Source organism: Coffea eugenioides, chromosome 6 (assembly GCF_003713205.1).
Source record: "Coffea eugenioides isolate CCC68of chromosome 6, Ceug_1.0, whole genome shotgun sequence".
NCBI classification, from domain to species: domain Eukaryota; kingdom Viridiplantae; phylum Streptophyta; class Magnoliopsida; order Gentianales; family Rubiaceae; genus Coffea; species Coffea eugenioides.
Window position 1 is genome coordinate 52216462 of NC_040040.1, and position 24995 is coordinate 52241456.

Below are 24995 nucleotides of genomic sequence, written 5' to 3' on the forward strand. Positions count from 1 at the left end.
ATTTGCTTTGCCTATTTTGTTTAGGAATTTGATCTGAAAGATGGATTATGTCTGCAGCTGACTGCAACATTCTGTCTATAGAATTTCAGTGATCTTTCACCTTATTCTTGCGAAAAGCAATTTGCTAAAAATGTCCTCACAAGTTTGAAAAGAAACTTGTTATTCATAATTTTTGTTAAAAACACAAAAAGATGTGGTTTTTACTTTTCCATAATTATTAAAGAACCATTAAAAGAATGAACATTCTTTTCTACAAAATCAAATCCAAAATAACTAGTTACCTTTCCAATCTTCCCCAAAATTTTTCTAAAATTGTAGACACTAAAACAGTTATGGACACTAACCACTACATATATCTGACTAATGATACAATTTTTCTGGGATTAATTGTAATTTGCACCCCTGTATTATCATTATTTTGCAGTTTTCATTGCTCGATTGTTGAAAATTTTGCAGTTTTTCTGGGACAGAGTTAAGTTGTTGTTTTTTTTTAAAGTAAAGTTAATTTTAAAGAATGTTTAAATAGTGAAAAATAATTAATATTGATGTATGCATTCACATGGCATGTATTTTATGCCTACTATCCTTACACATAATCAAGGTACTTAAGGCTTAAATATCATTATCATTACTTGATAGAGCAATTATTGGACACATTTTACACTACTGTTATTTTGTCCTAATTTTGGCTACTTACTGTGCTAAGAATTGAGATTTTGCTCATATTTCATATTTGTATGAATTGTAGGTGGTTGGTGTAAAAAGTGCTTTCACGAGGCAAATTTCCAGAAGACTCTCTATTTCATGACGTGCCCACGATAGAAACCGAAGAGTTACACCTAAAAGCCGGACCTGCGAGATTGGTAAAACAAGTGAAGCATCGGGAAACCAAGAGTGAATCGCGTGGGCCGCGGAGATGCAGAGGATCAAAACCCTTTTCAAAGGGAAGTAAAGTGCAGAGTCTTTTGCTTTCTTTTCGGCGGCTTCAACGAAGGCTAAAAGCCAGATTCACGTCTAATAAAGAGAGGAGCTCTTAGCTTCCTTAGGCATCAGACGTTTCTTTTTCTTTTGCGGCGGCTTCAAAAGGCTAAAGAGCCAGAATCACGTGCAATCAGTTAGTTCTAGCTTGAGTTTCAATTTGGGTCAGACGTTTGCTTTTTCTCTCTCAGCAGCAATTAGCAAAGCCAGATTCACGTCTAATTGATACATTAGCTTTAGTTTTCTTTTCCCGTAGCGGTCAGACATTGTAGACTTCCGTTTGCTTTTTGGCTTTGACTCTTCTGCTTTTGCTTTGGCATTATACAATTTTCGTTGGCTTTTGCGTTGTACTTTTCGGCTTCAGCCCGAACACCGACGCGGGGAAAAGGAAGACTTTTTCCTTTTTCTTCATTGTTTCAAATTCTTTGATGTTTGTGCGGATGTAATCAATTAAATCACGCGAAATTGACACGATAAGGAGCGGGTAGTTTTCTCCTCTATCCAAAGGTCGACGTGAAGGCGCGGTTCATAATATTTATAAGATCTAATCGAATCTTTATTATTTCTTCCAACTTGTTGCTATTCGTACGTTTCCTGAATTAATTGTTCATGGATATTTTATTAATTGAATATCAACGACCGGGTATTTGATTTAATTTAATAACCTACTGTCACATTAACTAAATTGAATCCGTAATTATTCGTTTAGTTGGTACCTAGTGACAACCACCATAATTGGCTTTATGTTGGGGAAATACAAGATCTAATTTAAATAAACTCTCTTAGCATGTTTATTGGTTAGGGTTGGATTTTTCTAGCCTTAATGCAACTGGATAATTAAATTCCTACGGTCGTACTCAGGGTTATTTTCTGGTTAGAGAAGCAGTCAATGATCGTACCTTGACTGTCGAAAAAATAACGAAGAATTGGCTGTCAGAGCTTGTTGATAGCTATAACCAACCTAGTGACGAATGAATGAAATATCCTTGCATCGGTGATCATTTAATTGGACCGTGCCTGAAAAGTTGATCCTTTGGGTAGAATTTTATTGATTGCTATTTTTAGTAAATTGTACTTGTGGAGTTATCTTTTGAATTTTGTTTATTTTATTTTCATTTTCATCCCATTAATCATCCCCCAATTTTATTCTATTGACTTGTAAATAAATAACTTCCTACCCGTTCCCTGTGGAATCGACCCTACTTGCCATTGTATGCGAACTTAGTATTTTTATAGACAATTCTGGTATATCGGATCAAACAAACTCTTCGGGAATAGGGTGAATCAAGTAACCTATTGCACACCTAGGGTTCCGCTCCAGTACTTGGATTTGTTCTATAATTAATTGTGGTGGTAATTAGGACTTTTTAGTAATTATTATTGCACAGGTTCGGCACCTGTCATTACTATATAAAAGGTATGATGAGTCTTGGCAACAGGGAGTGTAAATGTAAACATATTTTGATCTTAGTTTTTGTTATGTCTAAATTACCCTCATATCTTTTAATTAGAGTTATTGCATTTCAACCATGACACTGATATAAAAAATTGAAAAGTTTCAAGAAATTACATCTAAAAAATGTTGTTACTTAAAATTAAAGGCTCTCCATATACAACTATATTCACCAATCATTTTTATTATCTCAAATTATTGTATGTGTTAAAATTATCTCCAATTATTATATTCCTATGCGTGATAATTAAAGTTAACTATATTTGATATACATATTGGTTTAGAAGAAAATCATGATATTAATAAGAAGACAAAACATTATAACAAATTAATGAGAAAATAAAAGGTTAAATTGATGATTAACTTCACTATAATATGTTATATTGACTAAGAAAACTTCAAAAAAATTATGGATAATTATAAAAAAATATAACAGAAAAGGTTTACAACTACTTGAATTGAACAAAATTTGTGTATCCAAATCATACTGTTTTAGTATGTATTTTGTTCAGGTTTTGTTGTATATACTAGTTTGACACAACATAGAAAATTTCCTCCCCTTATTATCACAATCCAAGAAAAATATGCAACAATTTAGTTTAGATATGATAATCTTCCATTTTGAGAGTTCAATAAACTTTTAATTGCTTTGTATATAATAAACATTTTCTACATGTAACAGTTGCTTGATTTTGTTTTATTATATGGTTTCTTAGTCAATATTATACCAACAACTTAGTTTAAATATAATAATCTTCCATTTTCAGAAATTTTTTAACTGTAAAATGCACAATAAACATTTTGTACAATTATCAATTATTTAATTTTGTTCATTACATAGTTCTTTAGTTTATATTATGCCAAGAATCATAGTTTTGTACAGAAATTTAATATATTATATCTTAAAAAGATATATTCACGTGCAAAACACATGAGTTATTACTAGCAGTAGTGATAAAAGGATAAGATTGAGACTCTCACAACTAGTTAGAAATTTGTACTAAATTTTAAAGTCTCACAAATCATAAGTTCCGTCTAGCATTTAAACTACTATTATTTTTGGAATGGTGGATCTTTCCAATTACGACTATTATTTCGTGATGGAAACAATAATGTGTTTGGATTGCTGAATTATTTCATCTAATATTTTGTTTGTATCATATACATATTTTTTAATTTACTTTTTTATATTTTTAATTATATTTTTATCTCACATACATCACATCATAAAAAAAATTACAGTAATTATTTCAAATAATATTTTAAATAATACTCTATCCAAACAGTTCAATACATCAAATTATTATTATACATTTTTCTACGGAAACTCCACAGCTAGCAACTCCCGTGATAGCAATCAATGACTTTCGTTGGTTTCATGCCATTCGTTAGAAAGTTATGGGTCCCAAGGCAGTGAATGTCTATGATTTTTTTTTTTGTTTTTTGTTTTTTTGTCCATGATGAATATTCTGCTCCCGAAAACAAAAAGTCGCGTACGCTCTTATGGGCCTATGACTCCCTGACTCTATTGGCTAATGATACACACATTTGGCAAAGTACAAGTGGACAACCTGTAAGAGAAGGACAGCTCCTGATCTTTGTTCAATTTATGTATTCAAGAACAAATTTGCTACGAAAGCATTAGAATCAGAATTGACTGATCAATTGTTAATTTGCCTTCTTCTTTTTCCATCCATTTGTCAAGAAGGGTGAGCCAAAATCCTGAAATTTGTTCTTCCACATGCAATTGAATTGAGACGCTCTTGAATAAAAATTGCTACTCTTGGCTTTTCTTGGTCAACCCATTAGAGATTTGGGACCATTCTCTCCAAGATTCATTCTTTATCGGTTTATTGAGGAAGGGAGGGAATTTTTTTTTTTTTGGGAACTTCAAGTAAGAGATTTATTAGGGTTCAAGAGACTCGAGTCAAGAACATTGATTTTTAAGTTTAAGTGGGATTCTATTTCAGCTGCTTTTTTTTTCCTGGTAATAGCATCTATCGATGCATCCGCAGTTCGATCTTTTATTTCCTCCCTTAATGCTTCCAGTAGAACGAACAATCTATTACTTCTGGTGATGTTCAGGAGCTCTGTAACATGTCCTGTGTAATGGCTTCTGTTAGATATTTTTAGGTGGATATATCATGAATATTGAAACTGTTGCATTGGAATCCTAGTAGACAAGTACATATTATCTTTCTAAAGCCATTGTTCAGTTCATGAATTGTTAAGGTCAAAGAGGCTATTGAACAAATTAATATTGACAACTGAATCAGCTGTTTAGGTCAGAAAATATGCTTTTGAACGACTTGATTGAACTTCTGCTTTCTTGTCTTTGTAGGATTCTATATTTGCTATTTAAACCAGTTTAAAATGTGAAGCTTCCTCCTCTCTTCTGTATAGTTACAGATTTATCTCTTTTCAGGTGTTGTGGAGGATTATTACTTGAAAAGAATTTGAGGCTACGTAAATTGTCTCTCTCATTACTGCTATTATTGCTTCTAATCTTTACAGGCTTAGTGCAATTTTTGGAGGCCCGTTCCTGATTGCTAAGTGGTGTTGCATGCAGAGAAAATAAATTTTTCACGGTAAAGAAGTTGCAACTTTGATGATGCTTTTGGAGTCTTCTTTTCGTAGTTTTCACCTAACCTGAAATTGTCACTTCTTAAAATTGTTTCTATTTTGTTATTGTTTTACTTTGAATTGTAAAAGCTTTACAGTACATGGAGGAATTCCAGACTAGTACCACAGATACTGAAGTAACACAATGGAGCTTCAATTTTTTTCTTCTTCCTGAAATCTCGTTCCAACTTCCAAGCATATTTTTACAGAAAAATAGTTTGAGTTCCAAGTGCAGATTGCCAGTGCTTTGGGTAGGCAGCCCAAATTGTAAGATCATAAACCAAGCTCAAGTTGTACATCTTTAAGTCAAGCGACTGACGGTTTAACTCATCAACAGCTTGAACTTTTGTTGCTGACTTGCAGCACCTTTTTCCGGCCCTCAGGTGTTAAAAAGTAACAGAAATGATGCCTTAAATATTGTCATTGTAAAGGGCAAAAAGTCATCAGCTTGAAATGTGCATGAGTGGTATCAAATTTTTCAAAATGTGTTGCAACATTTTAGGGTACAGTTTCAAGCTCAAGTATGCGGCACTGGACCTCTGTATACACACTGAACTACTGTAACAACATAATGCATTCATATAACATACATTTCAGCAGCTAAGTCTACTGATTCTTAAGCACTGAAAGAAAAGCTAGCCTAGCTTTGCATGCAGCAACGAAAAATTCTCAATTTGTTTCTTCCTCTTGCCGAGTGTACTGCTGATATTCTATGCTAATTGGCTTTTAGATGGGAGATCCAAGCTCTGTACATACAGTGGATGAAGCCCTTTCGACTATTGGTTTCGGAAATTTCCAGACGGTTTTGCTTCTTTATGGTGCACTTGGATGGGTTGCAGAAGCAATGGAATTGATGATTCTCTCCTTCATTGGACCTGTACTTCAGTCTGAATGGGGACTCTCTTCTAGTAAAGAAAGCCTCATATCAACAGTTGTTTTTGCTGGCATGTTGATTGGCGCATATTTGTGGGGTCATATATCAGACAACTGGGGAAGAAAGTAGGCATTCTTTACTCCCCTCCCTATCTCTTCGAGTCTCAAAATTTTATACTACTTCTGAGCTTCATTCCTGAAGTGATAGGATTTCTGTTCCTTTATATTCTTTTCTTTTTTGGCAAAGCATTTAGTCTTCCAATAGTGGTTGACTTAATACCAACAATTCGCAGTGTGCTATAGATCTTGCAATGTACTGTTTGTTGTAAACTTTGATTTTGTTCACTTCCTTCGGCTTTGCTTGCCTTTTCTACCATTTCTAGGAAGGGATTTCTTGGGGCAGCTATACTTAGTGCCGGTGCTGGACTGTTGAGCGCTTTCTCACCAAATTACATAACATTCGTCACTTGTCGATTTTTTGCTGGGATTGGTTTAGCAGCTGGATACTTATTTACATCATGGTTCTTAGAGTTTGTCCCTACTTCAAACAGAGGTTCTTGGATGATGATTTTCTCAAGTTTCTGGACAGTTGGAACAATATTTGAAGCTTCTCTTGCATGGGTGTGCCTATATTTCTAAATTCTTTTAGTCAAATGCTTTTTCTCTTTTGTTGTTTACCTTCTTACGTTCTATCTGTTTGAGGTTAAACATAACGATTTTCTATATTCTACTTGCTGTGACAAGCTTAGATTGGGTGAAATGTATTATACTCTCCTTCTAACCTTACAACCTATAACCACCAAGGAATTGTTCTCTCCTTGCAAGATTGAGAAGGTTAGTGGGAAAAGTTTTCTTCCCAGTATCCTGATTTTACATTAGGAGGGAAACTTGACCTAAATCTAACAAAGGTGCCTAAGCTTCAAAGTACTTGATTTGCTAATGTCCAATGCTCCTTGAATCCTATCTATGGCCACAAGTATTACACGCCTCAAAAAAGAAAAGAAAGGGAGGGCAATGCATGATCTCTGAATAAATAAAAACGACCTTTAGAATATAGACTTCCCCCTTCATCAGTTGTGGATTAATCAGGCTTTACAGTATCAAAGTTCTGATGTGTATTCACCTCCTTTCTTGCAGTTTGTCTTGCCAAGATGGGGATGGAGGTTGCTACTTGTGCTGTCTTCTGTGCCATATTTTCTTGTGCTTCTGTTTTACAAATGTGTACCCGAGTCTCCACGGTATCTAAGTGCAAAAGGTAGACTGAAAGAAGCACATGAAATTTTGGAGAAAGCAGCACAGCTTAACCGAATGAAACTTCCCTCTGATACCCTTGTTTCTGATCAAGTACAGAACTTGGATGAAGGATTGTCTCTTGTGGAAGAGACACAGTTGCTTTCCTCTTCGCAGAACGAACTACTTGAACCTAGAAATAGATGCCGGCCGCCAACCCTACTTTCACTCTTTTCACAAAAATATATCAGAACAACTCTTCTACTGTGGTTTTTATATTTTGCAAACACATTCTCATATTATGGCGTTATATTGCTGACTTCTCAGCTCAGCTCCATGACAAATAAATGCGGATCAATCACCTTCCTTTCAGTGGGAAGCCAGGATTCTCGCCTTTATATAAATGTCTTTCTTACAAGTTTGGCAGGTAGAAATTTTGATTTTACCACACATTTTTTATGATTAGCTTAATAGTTGGCAATTGGGGGTTATCATGACTTGAAGTTGTTCTGTTCTTCAGAGGTTCCTGGACTTGTTTTAGCAGCATTTATAGTGGACAGAGTCGGTCGCAAAGTCTCCATGGTGATCATGTTTACTCTAGGTTTCATACTCCTATTTCCACTAGTAGCCCAACAAAATGGAGTATTGACTACAGCTTTGTTGTTTGGAGCACGCATGTTTGTTTCAGCTACCTTTGAAGTTGCTTGTGTTTATGCCCCGGAGGTAAGTCTTTGGCCAGCCTCCCTCTGTAAACATGAATATTTATTCCATGTGAAGTATCTCTGTCCCCTTGAATGTTCTGCTAAGCACACTAAGAAACACACAAGCAAATCAAATGCCCTTTCAGGGCGCTCTTATTCTTGATTTCATATCAGTAACATTTCATTGTGAGGGGCATGGCATGGTGATGATATCTGATATGAGTCTTCGACTCCTCGTTTCGCAGAAGGGTACATTGAAACAAGTATTTGGTAGTGATTTTTGCATGGATCCATGTGAAATTTTGATATAAAGTTTCTCGATTCATACATTTTGTTAATACCCTTCTTGTCAATCTATGCTGTTCTTGGCCATTGCAACATAAACACTACAATCCTGGGTAGTTCTTGTTAATAGTTGGGTGGTTCTAATTGCCATCTTTTCACATCCTGATTACAGTTCAATCCATATTATTGTTCACAATCCTTCTTTGTTGGCAGGTATATCCTACTGATATCAGAGCAAGTGCCGTCGGGCTTACAACTTCTATGGGAAGAATTGGTGGCATGCTATGCCCTCTTGTTGCCGTTGCGTTGGTCAGTGATTGCCATCAAACAGCAGCAGTTTTTCTGATCTTGGCAATGATATTTCTTTCAGCACTCTCTGTCGCATTTTTGCCATTTGAAACAGGGGGAAGAGACTTGTCTGAGTCCGTGCATCAGCCCGTAGTTGAATAGATGGCCGAACTCTTTAAGAATGTGTGGTGTTGTAGCCTCAATAAATTTTCATTTGGGCAAAATATGTTTTTCTTAGTTGCCATCAGTAAGTCCCTGTTGTCTGTTATCTCCCTGTGCTCCTATTACTTCAGACTTGAAAGTAGTTTAGGATTTTGGATCCCTGTTTGTTCTCGTCTTTCTATACTACCATAACGTTGAGACTTGAAAGCAGTTCAGAATTCATACGTCTGCAGTACTTTTCCTTCTCAAACAGGGTAAATGTTCTTATTCCTGGTACAAAATCCTCACTGCCCAGCTACGACCACGACCACCACCAACCCCCCCCCCCCCCCCCTCCTTCAAAAAACAACAAAACCGAAAAAGAAGAGCAAATTTTCTGTTATCATTTGAGCATACAACAGAAGAACATATAAGAAGCGCTATCATAGAAAGAAGAAAGTTCAAAATTTTGCAGCTACTGTTATTCAAAAATCATTATCTAATCTTACAAAGATTATACACGTTTCAGATGCTCTTAACAGCAGATGTGCATCACCTTGCGGCCTCTGCTCTACTGCAATTGGTTTCTTCCTGATCTCTTACAGTGTGTAGACACTTCTAAGCCTGGCTAAAAGTACGCAAGGAAAAATGAAAGTACAAGAAAAGCCTATACTCTCAATCCCACCTGGTGTAGTAGAGCAATCCCTCTCTGAGAAATACAATGTTAAGATACATCCTAGAAAGCTCAGTTGATCTTGGGCTTTGGTCTTCTTGGTCTTAAAATGACCCAGAGTACGACAAGGACGATCAAAAAAGCAGGAACGGTTGTCACGTCAAATTCAACCTTAACTTTCCTCTGCCTTGTGCAATGAATTGGGTGGAGAGTGGCAAGAGTTGAATTTACGTAATCGGCAAAACTGCAAGAGGAGGAATATCATATTCAGTGAATCAGTGAACATGAACGAGAGAGGAGAAAATCTAAATGTGCGACGTTCTGGTGAAAACTCTTAACCTCCTTTGTGTAAATCCATTAGCTGTCAAAAACTTTTGCTAGCTTAGAAAGAGAAAAAGTTTATAACAGTGACATCTATGTGTTCAGTGAATTCCATCCATAGCAGCAGCCCATTTCCTCCCTCAAGCAAATCTCAATTTCAAAAGCTGAAATGTATGTACTCAAACAACCATTCACAGTTCATCATTAAGACGTTCAACATCAATGCTCACCCTTTTGATGCATCCTCCAGTGTATTAAGTAGTCCCATGGCATTGTCATACCGTAGTTCTGCAGTGACGGTTGAAATCTGAAAAAAAAAAAAATTTATGTGTAACTTTGAGAACGGTCCTAAATACTTGGCTTTGAGAAAACTAGAAATAGAATTGACGATATTGCTGAATTAAATTGCATGGCACATACTCTTCTCCATAGGCTAACGACATAGTTATATTTGTTCACCAACTCACGCTCCATAGATTGAAAGGCCTTGAAAGTCTGTTCCGCTGGTTGCTTGTTAAGTGTTCAACAAATTGGGTAACCGATAATACAGGAATCTTTCACACTAAAAGTAAGGAAAAAGTTATTTGAGCAGAATTCCAGGGCTTCTGCTTTTTTGTCAAGTTCCAAAATGCCCATTCTGACACGAAAATGAAGAAAAAAGAACCTGCAAACTATAGCCAGCAGTCCCGTTTTGCAATAATAAGACATCAGTGTAGCAGAAGAAAAAAAAAAACTTTTTCAATAAATTCTCTGAAGGCATAGCGGGCTATACTCACAAAGCTTATTGCCAGGCAGATCTTAACGAATGAATTTATTTTGTTGGATTAATATGAACTAAACATTACCATGAAGAAAGGATACATGTACGCTCGACAACAAGAAGATGGATTGCAGAATTAACAATTTGTATTGACTCCTCAAGAGTTGTGAGTATATAGCTCCGAGCAATGGTATCAGACTGGAACTTAGAAATATGCCAACCTTGAGAGGTGATGGATAAAGGATTGCAACCTACTGACCAAATCCAGTCCTGTGGCAGAAAAGGAAACATGTGAATACAGGCTGTCTTATAAGTCTCGGCTCCAACACTAAAATCCGTGAGTCATGGAAAAAATGTCCCCTTAAAAGTAGTTTTAATTTCTTTCCACTTCTTAAAGAGGAAATATAATTGATGCTTGCACAGCCAAATTACTTTTATTGAGCACAAGGATTAAAACATTCGATAGTTGGAAACCTCAATCCCCTAATGCAAATAAACATGTAAACACAAGTAGGCAGTAGAGGTTAACAACCATTAGGCAAAAATCAAACTCAAACAAAGGTAAGAATTTCAGATAGCGGCAAGAGCTTTAGAGCAATTCGACTTCAAAAATCATATTATAATCTGGATCAAGTTCCTTGTTCATCGCTGACAATTTTAAGTCCTCTTAACTGTTCATATGTGACAGAAAAAGTTTATTCCCTAGCAAAAAAGAGTGAATATCCAGGCCTCTTCAACCAAATACTGAGCTTAGAAGAGCTTCAGCATTCCATAAATTTTTATGGATATTCATCACAGAATAAATATAGATGCTATGGTTCACCTCTGTTATTCCAGACAACAATTTCATTATGCAAAATTTAAAAAATATTCATTTCTCGGATAATGTGTTCCTAAGTTCTAAGTCATTCAAGTGACACAACTAGTATCTTAACTGCACGACTATTTGTTAAACAAAATTTTATAGCAGGAAAATGAACTACATGGCAACATTCAATATAGTGATGCACAACTTGATTACTAACTGGAAATTTTGCCAAATCATGGGACTTTGAGAAAACAGCGTATTGTGAATGTTACATTTGGAAGGCTATTTTATGTAACGACAGAAAAGGAAATAACCATTGGGAATCGGGTCATCAGAACATTACAACACATTATTTTCATTCACCAGACACTGAAAACTCTCATGTTTTAACTCATTAAGTTAGCCAAAATACTGCCATCCTGAATAAACGATACAGTACTAAAAGATAAAATTATGAATCGTATACCAGGATCTTCTGACAAACTAGTTGCAAGTCACAGTTCCAAGTGATGTGATGGTCTTGTCAGGTTATTTCTTAAAAAATAACCTCAAACATTGCCAAAAGCTTCAACATTGGCACAACCAAAAAATCATGAAGAAGCAATTGACTTAAAGTGGTTTCTTTACATAATGATCAAACAATAACATGAAAATTTGGAGGTTTAAATGCACCCTTACTTTATCAGTTGCAGCAGCTGGCATGGAGATGGGCAAACCCAATAAGATTTTCATGGAAGGCATTGGAAAATGAAGAGCACACACTCACTTCACTAACAAAATAGGATAGTAGAGCATTGAACAGAGAGCAAGCATATCTCATATACAAGACACAGGTAAGACCAACCATTAAGTGGAGACCCAAACTTCAAAGCACATGTGACATACCTCCACTGCAGTTTCATGTGCTTGACTATATACAAGATGAAGAGGAAGTAACCCAGACAAATGTTCAGCAACAGATGCCATTGCAGCTTTTATGGGCCTCCTGTCAATTACAGGTACAAACATAGGTCCTGTTAGCATCTGTGCAGAAACTAGCCAGCATTTTGCTCAGTGAGAAAAAGGCAATGAAACTAATATTGGAGTTTTCTTCTTCCCCAGAGTCTCTAATTAGAATCAAAGCTCATAAGTGCTGTGTTTTTAACAATTTCGAGATCAACATTTAAAGCCAAGAGAACTTTTATGTATTCAACAATCTTTTATTGTCAAAAACCATGCTCAACAAAAAGGTGTCTCAAGCTATACACCTAGTGGTCTCTTTACACAGATCAAGGGCATTTTCCTCATTTTTTTCAAATGAGTTGAAGTTAAAACTGTTAAGCAAAACATATCATGACACCTGACCCATGCACTTAAGTGCAAAATAAAATGGTTGTAAAAATGAAGCTAGTACATGTTCTTTGTGCAACTTTAACTTATAGCAGCTTTTCAGAGGAAACCTGTTGAATTTATGAAATAGCTTCTTAGTATCACTTTCTGCAAGAACTTCCAAGAGCACAAACTATTTTTCTTTGGAGAATCTGAAAGAGTGTGGAAGATAGTCCTATACTGTACGATGATCTACAAAATGCTTAATCAAAGATTGTTGACACATGGCAAGAACTAAAGAAAGTCAAAGCAAGAGATGAGCTTATGCCAATTTGCTTCAACAGCTGACTTTATATCACAGAAATAGAAAGCAAGGAAGAGCTAGCATTTCAACCCGAGTTGAACAAGCAAAGCAATCATTGATGAGGGAAGATCTCAGGATAGTTTGAGATGACCGGAAAGTAAGACTGATGCTTCTGCTAGCAAGAACAGTGAACAAGCTGCAATTGCGATGATATTACGAAACAGTTAAAGCACGCAATTGCTGGCAAGAGGAGAACCTCATTTACTGAAACTTCTTTGTTTATAGTTGAAGATAAAGAGAGAGGAAAGTTTTACTGATGGTTTTGACAAAATAATATGGTTGAAATGATATGTGAAATCGACTTCAACTCTAGTTAACTAGACTTCTATTCAACGGCTAAACTTAACACAGTATTCAAAAATTGAGGAACAAAGTTTTTCAGAACATATCAAAATGACTTATTCACGTAAGCACTCCAGGAAAGAATTTTAATTGCAGTTATAACTGCCTTAACCTTGAGATAACATCATAACAATAATATGTCAATAATCAACAGCAAGGGCTATATAATTTACCTCAAGTCCAATAGAAGGGACTGTCCATTGCATTGTAGGTGGCTTTCCCATGATGATTCTTCTGACTGAACAACAATTACCATATCAGAAAGTGCCTTTGCCTGGTAATATTTGTCAACCAACACTGGATCACCATGGATAAACCAAAAAATGGGAACCTCCAGTGTGGACCTGCTATGTGCATGTGAACCTGCATCACCAAAGTTATTTCACTTAAAACTCACCCATCCTAGAACAGGTCATGAATTGGGTGTTTAGCAAAAGCTCAAATCTTATACTTCTTTCCTTTTGTTAAGACAACCAGAACTCAAACATAACAAATTCCTCTGTTGCAGCTAAGAAACACCCCCATGGAACAGTCGACCCCGGGATGCAGTAAAGATCTTTGTCTCCCCATTATTTAAGTATCCATTTGAATTGAGGGACTTAGGCTGACATGGAAATGAAATCCTCAGCTCAATTCCCCTCAAATGTTTGGACGACTTAGCAGAGATATCGAATTGACATCACTTTACAGAATTGATGCATTTTAGGCATCAGAACCAGTGAATTTCAAATTCCCTCTAATTGTCTAGTTTTTCAAATCATTAATTTCACACCCTCTCTGACTTTAGCTCTTTCCCCCTCTCCAACCGTTGCCTCACATCTACTTCCCTATTTCTGTATGAATCAACTGTTGTCTACAGAGTAATGCATCTAAGGATTGTATTTTGGAGTGTACCCTGCTGCTTTGTCCGAGTGCCAATGAGCATGATAAACGAGAGAGAGAGATATTTTCTTAATCTTGGGTTGTGTTAGGTGATCCGGACGTTGTGAATATGATGCAAAGTACATTAATGCTTCAAACATTAAAGCTGATGTTACACCAGAACATCTTCAGTTTCCCATTTTACCACTGTTTCTGTTCATTGTAAATTCTCTGTCCTGTGATGATACCCGGCCAAACAGCGACTTCAGTAGATGAGGATTTCAAATTTCCTTAATCCAAATGGACCCCACAGATATTCATAATGCAATTTACAACATTTCATAACATGTCACTTTAGGTTAAAGAGTCCTAGTATATTGCGAATTTGGCAATGCAGAAGATCACCCACCATTCACCACATGGGCACACCCCACTAGGGAATACTGATTTTGCCCTCAGGGAACAATGATTTTACACTTTTGGGTACTCATCCCTTGGCTTTCGATACCAGTCAGTACTGGCATGCAGTGCCAAAAAATACCCCTTCAGCACTAAGAATAGCCTAAGTTAAAATGCAAATCACATTTAAACTATCAAATGAGTAGCCCCCATGAATAACCACTATAGCAAGTAGCAAAAGAATTTTTATAATGATTATTAAGTAGACTTAATATGTATTGAATAAAACAGAAGATAAAACCAAAGTATAACTTTTAGCCTACAAATGATTCAACTTTTTAAACACTGCACGAGAACAGATCCTCAGATGATGAATTAGGTTACTATAGAACATGTAAATGAAGATGCTTAAAAAACTCAAAAAGAAACCACACCTTTCAAGGAACCATGTTCATTCAACCTCTGCAACTGATGTTGAAGAATTGAAGAGTCAAGGTAGGTGCGAACAGTTTTTCTGTAGGTTCCATTAACAAGCAGTAGTGGGACAGCAGCTGCTCTACGAGCAACAGAGAAGGCCATTGCCAATGCAGAATCCTCAGACAGTGGCAACCTGTGAAATCACCACAATAAAGTACTGAAACTTAAGAGAAGCACGCTAAACACCTAATCAACCATACTTGACAAAGAGAAAGTTTCACCTTGTATGCATGTTGGTGGTACAGGAAGGTGGAAATGGGAGGATAAAAATGGAGAAAATAAAGACCAGTAATTGTGGTTGAGTCACAACACTGATTTACAAATTGATCAATGCAAATAAAAGAAAAAAAAAAGACATGAACAACAGAAAACATAAAATAGATAACAGGTAACAAAAAATCCTCACATCTGCTGACTGAACATCACTTTCTGAGAAGGCACAACCAGAGAGGAAAGGCCATCCTGAAGACTTTTAAGATCAACAGGTAACAGCTTGATGTTCCTTGTTTTCTGCATAAAGAAGTTGCAAAACAATGATGAATTTTTTGTTTCAAAAAAAGTTGCAACATTTCAACCTTCTTAGAGCATCTCATACCTCCTGCGTGATGAAAAATAACTGAAAAGATATTTTCTCATAATAATGGAAAGCCCCATCTGCAAGGGAAGGAGATATTATGTGTCTCATGGAACCCCACAAAGTGGCACCTAAATGTGCAAGGAAGGTATCACGCGCGACTGTGTAATTCTGGGAACCCTGAAAACCAAACATCACTTTTTAAACCAACTGTATTCAGATGAAAAGGAAGAGAAATAGTGCACTACCAAAACAACTCTACCTCACTATAGAAGTAATTTTAATTTCTACAAGGAAAGATGATCGAAAAGTTTGTCACAAGCAAATGGAACAAACCTCATAAGTTTCACTAAACAAGTTCCAGTTCTCCATTCGCTTCAAGGCATCGATCGCCTTTTTCTTATGGCTTTCATCATATTCCTCTCCCTCAAAAGATTGGAGCTCATTTTTCAAGTCTTGCATTCTCTCGTCAAGCTCTGGCATGCCAATGTAACAGCCAAATGTTCATACACAGTAGATACACAAACAGGAAAGCTAACACTGCTACAGGATAAGGTTCGAAGTTACATCTTCAATTTGTGAAACTAAAACAATGGATATTTTCTAACAATAAAAGTACCAAGGATAATCTCCAAAATATTGAATGAGGATGACGCTAATAAATAACATCCCAACAATCCACCATGCTAATTAGGTGTGAAAATAAGGGAAGCTAGAATCACGCAGTAAAGGACTAGCACGAGCAAGAAGCAGATTTGCTACCTTCACAAAGAGCAAGCTTAACCCTCCTTCCCTTGCAATGTTTGAATGCAAACAGCTCATATATATCAATTTCCGCAAGAAGGATATCAATTGCGTGATGGTCTTTCTGAAACATTTGCAGAAATAAATTGTATAATAGTTCAAGACAAAGATAGAATATCCCATTCAACCATACAATTTGAAAGACAAAATAAATCTCACACATGCATACAAAAAAAATTCTCACAGATGCACATTTTCCTTCAAGTGCAGCAATATTCAATCAGAGATAGAAAAGAAGTCACCAAAGAGAACACCAATACCAATCCAAAAACATCAGATCACCAGTGCTAGGGGTAATAACCACTGATCAGCTTCTTAAGTCAAGATCAATTTCTCAGAAGAGGATAAGGAAGAATTAGTTCAACATAAAAACCACTCAAATTCAGTTTACATTTTAACTGATAACATAACAATTGTTCTCCTACCCACAAGAATGCTGCAAATAATTCTCTTGGACCTTTAGAATTCTGATCAAAGGTGAAGATAACAGGAAAATTAATTGCCAGTAAGCATTAGATAAGTATCTATACAGAAGTTCATGCACCACATGTATCAATTTTCTATGCTCTATGACTTAAATAAACCATGAAATCCAACCTCCAACAGATGGAAGCATCAAAATAATGATGACTGGATTTTGTTCATGCTAAATGACCACACGTAGAGTCTAAAAACTCAAATCGAAGCATGATGCAATAGGCTAATTCAGAAACAATGGGTCCAATGTGAACTATGCTGCATTAGCCAACATAGGAAGTACAATAGGCTATAAACACCTATTTCAAGATAAGATGAGCAATCTATTCTCCTAGGAGGTCAACTTATACGGGTTATATGAGTTCCACATGCCACTAGATCATGCTGATAACTCCTAACCTGTTAAATTGGACTACTCCAGGTACATTAAGAATTACTTGTGATCTAATTTTCCCTGTGCGGTATTTGGTCACTGCCAGGACATTCTCTAATTTCCAGAAGTTGTGTTTGACATTTTGGTAGTTTTAAATTAACTTCATTGTTAGTGCCACTAAATTTTTAGGAGACATCATACTTCCATGGGAGTGGAAAGATCTAGGCTATCCTCATAAGCTGCCTGCACTTCAATTCATTAAAAGATCATAGCTTTCAAGACATCATTCACTGTTGACCAAACAGCTTTCAGCCCACAAAGGAGTCTGTCCAACTCCTTTCATCCTAATTTCAACCTTTCTAAGTCTTCAATCAGATAACAGACTAAACTACAAAACCTAAACAATTTGTATAACCACATTACAATAAACATCTCTATATAGCCATCATTCAACCTTGGTTCATCATCACATCCCCAGAGTAGACACCACAATTCTTGTCCAAAGTAGGTCATATATTCCCCAATTATTAGCGAATGTCTTGAATCAGAACGTCATAGAGACACTAAAGTGTAGAAAAAAGGGACCAGTACTCCTGTTGACTAAGAAGCATCCAGTCAAACCACATAAATCAAGTAGCTTTAAAAACTAAAGAACTGACTAGTTTGTCAATGGCTACAATGAACAAAAAGAAACCACTAAGATGGAACAACAGCAGCATGAACCGAAAACTGGCACTTTGAGTACTTCAGTTCAAATATGATTTAAAACGGCCAATCTTTTCTTTGCATGAAATCATGCAGCACAATTCTAGATCTCAGTTTTTGCAGGCCAGAGTTAATCCAGGCAATCTGTACTTAAATTTTACAATAACATGCGGAATTAGCAATGTTGATTAGATGAACTAAAGCAAGAAAAGGATAATATGCTAAAGTGAAAGATCTTTTGACAGCACATACATCACCAAATACAGCAAACTTTTCCTGAATTGCCTCTTGCAAGCGATCTTCAGCTTCATCTTCAGAAATTTCTGGGGAAAAAAAAAGAACAAAACAAAGAAACCTAAAAATAGTTAAAAAATAGAAGGATTGACAATCAACTATGCAAACATAGTCGCTTGATGACACATCAAAACCAAAGTGGACAATTAAAGCATCGCAGGTAACTACCCTATTGTATTACGTAAATTGCTACAAACATGGAAACATTTCAAAATCTATCCTTTATGATTTGGATTTCCAAATCCTACAGCAAGTTAAGACAGGGACTTTATATATGACCACGTATGCTGTGCTCAAACGTCACATGCCACTCAAGTATATGACGCACATAAGATGCTAAACATGGAGATAGCTCAAAACGATATTTGTTTATGTTTTCCATATCCAAATCCTACAGAAAATAGAACAGGGACCTTCCATGACTTGGAATAACATGTGCACGATGTCACATGCCTTACAGCAATAATAGTACTACAAAGTTAAGAATGACATTTTAAAAAAAATTGTCGAAAATGCTTCTGTTGCACTTATCATTAATCACATCCACTTGTAGACCTTGAAGAATATTTGCATAAATAATTGCCTCAAACTTTTATCTAAAACTCCACCAACGGTTTTTTCTAAACTTTTAATCACACCCACTTAATAGACCTTGGAGACTATTTGCATAAATAATTGTCTCCAACTTTTACCTAAAACTGCGCCAATGGTTTTTTCAACATTGGGTAGGCTCAAATCTGTCCGCACACCTTCTCCACCAACAGCAGGACCCCATGAAAAAGGACCCGCAGTTAAATCAATAAATGCCCACCTGATACGCAAATGAATCAATAAGAAGACTTGAGAGAGAGAGAGAGAGAGAGAGAGAGGCAGGGGGAAGGACAAACCTCTCCTTTCCAATCCACGCATCTGTAAGGCATTCTGCATGAAAGCCATTAAAATCCCCAGACTTAATATTCTTCTCAAACAGAAGCTTCAAATCTTCATATTTACCCCTCAAGGACTAGAAACAGCAATATTAGTTAGAATAACAGTTGGAGAAAATTTTTGAAGTAAGTTTGAAACCTGTTTTCAAACAGCTTTCCTTTTTGGCATGAAACATCCAAGATATGAGATGTTGCAAAGAAACAATGCAGCTTCAATTTCTCTTAAAATTCATGATTTTTAAAGACAACAAACTTAATACCTGCAAAATTTTGCTCTGAATGATATCAGCCGCGTCCTTCCCTTGATATTGCCTTTCAATATTGTTGAGTGCATCTAGGCAATGATTATACCATTCCACCTGAAAATTTGTTGCAGAACCAAGGAAGAATCACTAAAAAGCTTACTACCCTCCAGGAATGTGTTGTTTTGCCCACAAAAAATGGATAAGCAATTGACAAAAGGAATATCTACTGTGCTGACACAATTACCAGGTCTAATATTGTACACTTTTCACGAAGACTCGACTTCATGTTGCCATGTTAAGAATAAAACCTACACATGGGCTTCTATTAGTGAAAGCATTTCTATTCAGCATACAGTTGCACCAATAAATCCATGTGCACCAATTTTACTCGTAACCCTTTTTACAATGTTTATCCCCTAATCTAGAATAGGGGTCTGTTTGATAACATAAAAAAGTGCTGAAACTGAACCTTTTTAGACATTCAGATGTTTTGAGTGTTTGATAAATGAAAATCCATCTACTAAACTTGTTAAGCAGTGCTTAATTTGTATGTATTTTTTTCAGCACAAGAATCCTAACTGAATGCTTAATTCTGATAAGAATCAATAGAATTACTTCAACAACTTTATTTTATCTACCAAATCTACCCTTGTTTGTTAATTATGTTCAAAATTCTTATCTAATTAAATAACCTGATATTTTCTATCTAACGGTTTTTTGTTTCTCTTTTCTCCTTTTTTAATGACTTTCACATTTTCTTCATACTCCTCATATAATATATTTCATCTTTTATATTTATTTGATTTAAAAATAAATATTGTCATTTTCATACCTAACAATTTTAAACAAATTAAATCATAGGTTCTATTTCTTTTTTGAATGAAAAGATATAAGGGCAAAATTGTCAAATTAAACTTATTAAGCATTTAGTTATAAATATTTATCAAATAGAATAAATATATTTAACATTAAAATTCAGACATTCATATATTTCTTTTCAGTGCTTAAATTTCAGCAAATTTATTGTTTCAATATTCAGATTCAATTTTATCAAACGGAACCTAGGTCACCAGAAATTCAGATTAGTGCAGCCAGAACAGTGGCTCATCTCTAGGATCTACTAATCTTTTCATGTACTAATAAGAATGCGATATTCATTGGAATCAACCATCCAAAAAAGTCAACGACATCCACAAGTACTAAGCTGCAAAAATCATCATAGGTGAATCTGCTGTAACAAGCCCAGTGTTTACAAAAATAAAAAGGGTGTCATATCCCCATTCTTTTTCTTTTCCACCACAGAAGTCAGCTCTCCACATTTCCTAGCAATCTGCTTAAGCTCCATGACATTATTTCTAGGAGGACTTCTGACTCGAACAGGTACTGGTAACTTGTTTTCAATCTAGTGGCAGACACATAACGACCAACAGACAAGTTATAATGAACAGTAGGTCTATTTCCAACAAGCACTATTGTTGATTTCAAGATGATACATAAACTCTCAAGCTCATTCTGATCAAAGGGAGGCGACGGAGAAAACCACATCCATCATAGGCAAGGTTATTATATAGGACAATTATTTCCCTTTAACTGATAAGGCAAGCATATGTTAAAGTACAGAATATTAACTTCACAAACTCAAGCAGAAGCAGACAAACCGTATCGGTATCTTCTGTAATTGTCCAGGAAAATTTTGCCATTGTACGCTTTTCATGTGAAGGACTTTCGATCTTTTCAAGAGCTGAAAATTTTTCAAACACAACACAATTATTACGGACAAAAAAGAGTAGGAACTTAAAAGCTCGGGTTCCAAAACAACAAAGAAGGTGGTAGAGTGCATGATCCACGCACCAAGAACACTATCTGGGACACTTCCTGACTGAAAAATTCTTGATTGCAAGGCCTTATTCTGTTAGAACATATAACTGTCAGCATGCATTTCAACAAATTTACTCAACAAAAAGGACTGAGAACAAAACCATGACATTTCAAATTATTTAAAACAAAGTCATCAGCAGAATTATCAACAAAGAATAACAAGTTCTACTCCATAAGTTACAGAACTTGGAGTTTTGGAAAAAAATTTAAAAATAGATTCATAAGAACTAGCAGAGCTAAAATTACCTCCTTAAGAAGGTTTATCTCAGTCTCGGATAACCCTCTCCTGCATAATTAATAAAGTAAATAACCTAGGATAAGAATATTAAACATGCTCTAATTTCCTAAAAGAGGAATACACTTAGCTCAGAGTAACCAATATTCAGGTCAAGAAAATTATGAGCAGAAATTAACATCACTAAGCAAGTGTAACTTCATTCTATGTACAAAAGCAAAGGTCATCTAGATGCAACACCTAACAGGAAAAGCCAATACGTCTATGGTCAATTTAGATTATTTTAAGTTCATGACTCATGAGTTTCAAAAATATTTAGTAAGATATAGTATGAGCCAGTTTGGCTACATCATAGTTTGTAGAGGAAACTTAGAACTGGATTTACTAGCCTTCTAAACTGTCAAAAGCCATCATAATCTCCAAATCAGAAATAGACATGCCTGTAGCCATATTTAGTTCTTTTTCCCTCGCGCTTAGGATTCAAGATAAATATGTTGTAAGCATCTCCTAAATGCAAATATTCCACAAGACTAGTGAAGAGGACACCCATCATATCCACATCGACCTGCCAAAGACCAGCTACATCATCCCTATGGAAAAGATAAGAACAAAAAGGTTATAGAAGAATAGACATGACGAAAGATCACTATGGAACCAAAAGTAATGTTAAGTGTACCTAAATTTGAAGAAAAGAATAGATACCTTGTATCCAGCACATCATCCTTGCGTCCAAAGACATCTATTGCATGCTCAAATATAGACGTGACTTTCTCACCCAGTTCAATGCCATGAACAGAGAAGCTACACAAGAATCAAAAAGAATCACTAGATTTTCTAAACATCATGAAATTAAAATCTTTTAATTACATCCTATAAGTGCTAATATTTCAATGAACAATTAAGAAGAAATTATACTTGTAGTTTATACGACTGACTAGAGGAAGATGATGCCGTTGTTCTCTATCTATGCTTATCTTGTAAAATGGGGTCAAAACTTCACCAATCTGAGGGATCCTCGAATGCTCAAAGACGTGATCAATTTTTGTGAACCAGCGCTCCAGTTCTTCAGCATGTAACTTAAATGCTACATTAGAAAACCAAAATTTGATGTATAAGACCACTGCTCTTGCAAAAATTACCCATGAGACCATGTTAATATAATCAGTTGTTCATAAAATTTACCTTGATTCCCCTTCCCTTCAAACCCTATGAAAATGAAATTCACAGGGACAGGAAAGTACATTGCATCAACCTCAAAAAGCTTCAGATAGTGTCCAATAGTGCCTGAGGTATAAAGAGGAAAGAAGCTTATCCAAATATATTCAACTGGTACAGCATAACCAATTCGTAGGTGAAATTTGGTCCTATGCACAGTAAGAAATCGTAGCTGCATATTTTAAATGCCCTCTAAAAAGAGAGTACTGTCAGTTAGGATGCAAACACAAATTACTTTGCAGGACTACGAAGACAACAGACTCACTTTGTATAGCAATACAATTTCAGAGAAACCAATGCTGGCAAAGATTCCAAAAAGCATGCCGCTTTCAAGCAAAGTATTGCAAATTTTCAATCCATCAAGCAAGCAAAGTGACCAAAAACAGGTTCTAGAGTTGTACTAATAAGGCAATAAACTGCTTGACAACCAACTTTCATATCACTTCCCATCCCTCCCCCACCACATTTGCAGCTGACAGTAAAAAAATTGATCAAATGGTACAGAGTCAGTCAGAAAACAGTTTAGCGCTCAATAACTTTTCTAAGGCACCACAAGGAACTCATTAATAATTTGCATAGCCTAAGGCATACGTTCAGGAAGACCTATGTGTTGATATCTCAAAGTTCAGCATGTATCAGTCTCCTATATGAGACAAAGATAGAAAATAATAGATGCGTCTACAAACTTAAATAAACAGACTTAGCATGCATCCTTCTCGTTTCTCCTACAACTGCAATCCATCTTTCTAAGATTGGTTTTAAGTAAAGATCATACAAACACTATGTGAAAGATGGGGAAAGTACTACTCATATCTGACTAAAAAAGGCCTCAACTCTGACCTCTGAAAGATCACTAGAGCTTAGAATAACACATGAAAGAATGTATTTCCTCAAACTGAAACTCCATGCATTTTAATTACAGCTAGAATAGTTGCCTCCTAAAATTTTATCTATGTGGGTATGTAAATTCTTCTAAATGATATTAGATTACAAGAGAATTTAGTTATCAAGCAAAAAATCTCTACTCATTCCCAGTTATAGAAAAACAAAAAATTTCTACTCATTCCCAGTTATAGAAAAATACTATGTAAACTACTCGACCTCTAAAGCTGTAACTGTACAAAAGGTCACAAGTCAACTGAGATGAACTAAAAACTCCGCTAGCCACAAGAAGCCGGTTGTACTGATAACCCTATGGATGAGGGAAGAGTAGCAGAACATGAAAGAGATACGTTAATCGGTAAAACAGGACAAAAGAATAACCGTGCAGGACACAGGATGGTATGCGATCACATAAACCCTAAAGAAAGACAGCCAAGTTCAGACAAAAAGAGAAAAAAAAAAGGTAAAAGAAAAGACAAGTACCTGCCTTGGTGTAATTAGCAGCACTCTCTTTGTCAGGTTTAGATGATTCCAAATCATCAAAATCTGCGCTCATCAAATTAAAAAAAAAAAAAAAAAGAGCATTCAAGAAAAGGCCATTTTCCAATTCCAGAACTAAAATTACACAAAATCCGAGAAACATCAACATACCAGTACGTAAAACAGACTCGCTCCAAAACCTACTCTTCTCTTTGAGGTTGAACAATGAAAACACAGATGATCGTCCACTTTTACGCTGCCCAACTCGTGACCCATAGGATCCATTCCCCAGTAACTATGAATAAAAATGTTTCCCCAAACAATCAGTAAAACCCATACACACGATGAAGAAAATTCTCAACTTATAACAATCTAAAATCTTAACAAAATCCTATTCTGTTGTAAAGTTAATTCAAATCAATTGAATTCCAATGTAAACTTAAATTGATTTTCAACCAGAATTTCCATAATCAACTATCAGTAACACCATAATCCTATATTTAACAACATACAAAGTCGAGCACGGCGCCAATAATAAATGAAGTGAAAATCAGAAATTATTCTAAAAAAACAGAGGAAAAAATATACATGCTTTCAACTAATGCAAAACAGGAACCTAATTACCACTCTACAAGCAGCAAAACAGATACAACTTCATCAATCACCAAAAAAGAAAAAGAAAAACTCTAAAACATGAGACTTTCAATCAGAATTAAACTAATAAAAGTCAAAAATAGAAATAGGTCGGGCGGAATTAGAAAAGGTCGCAGAAAAACAGTGATTTGGCAAGCAAAACGGAGCTGAAAAAGCCAGCAATTCAAAGCGAAATTAAGAGACGAAGGAATTGGATTAATACCAAAATCAAGAGGAAGAAGAAAGAGAATGATCGATTGAAACGACGTCGAAACATCAGGCTTGGCTGTGGATCTCTCTCCGCTACACTGAAATGCGTGCTCGGCTTCTGTCAATGTGAGAGGGAAAAGCGAGAAGAGACTATTGAAGACGACCGGAGACTAACGGCAA

At 35.7% G+C, this 24995-nt stretch overlaps 2 protein-coding genes across 4 annotated transcripts; one reads left to right on the forward strand and one right to left on the reverse strand.

Moving 5' to 3' along the window:
* Nucleotides 1-3978: 3978 nt before the first annotated feature.
* Nucleotides 3979-8818, forward strand: LOC113775846 (organic cation/carnitine transporter 7-like). 3 transcript variants are annotated; one of them, XM_027320877.1, is made up of 8 exons: nucleotides 3979-4140; nucleotides 4946-5019; nucleotides 5289-5436; nucleotides 5784-6052; nucleotides 6310-6547; nucleotides 7064-7583; nucleotides 7677-7879; nucleotides 8356-8818. In XM_027320877.1, the coding sequence occupies exons 4-8, from the start codon at nucleotides 5784-5786 to the stop codon at nucleotides 8590-8592; spliced, it is 1467 nt and encodes a 488-aa protein (XP_027176678.1). In that variant the 5' UTR covers nucleotides 3979-4140; nucleotides 4946-5019; nucleotides 5289-5436; the 3' UTR covers nucleotides 8593-8818. The 3 variants fall into 3 exon arrangements, with proteins under 3 accessions (XP_027176678.1, XP_027176675.1, XP_027176676.1); XM_027320874.1 differs by lacking the exon at nucleotides 5289-5436; XM_027320875.1 differs by lacking the exons at nucleotides 3979-4140; nucleotides 5289-5436 and adding an exon at nucleotides 4147-4418.
* Nucleotides 8819-9000: 182 nt separating this feature from the next.
* On the reverse strand, nucleotides 9001-24995 carry LOC113775172. The gene is made up of 25 exons (XM_027319934.1): nucleotides 24829-24995; nucleotides 24144-24267; nucleotides 23976-24038; nucleotides 22578-22679; nucleotides 22311-22479; nucleotides 22098-22196; nucleotides 21836-21985; nucleotides 21407-21446; nucleotides 21134-21191; nucleotides 20941-21023; nucleotides 19298-19396; nucleotides 18999-19114; nucleotides 18804-18922; nucleotides 18070-18140; nucleotides 16221-16326; nucleotides 15795-15934; nucleotides 15480-15638; nucleotides 15291-15394; nucleotides 14842-15017; nucleotides 13321-13510; nucleotides 12019-12118; nucleotides 10427-10595; nucleotides 9986-10068; nucleotides 9796-9872; nucleotides 9001-9488 (listed from the first exon to the last, which is right to left on the reverse strand). Exons 1-25 carry the CDS (start codon nucleotides 24880-24882, stop codon nucleotides 9317-9319), a joined length of 2823 nt encoding a protein of 940 aa, XP_027175735.1. The 5' UTR covers nucleotides 24883-24995; the 3' UTR covers nucleotides 9001-9316.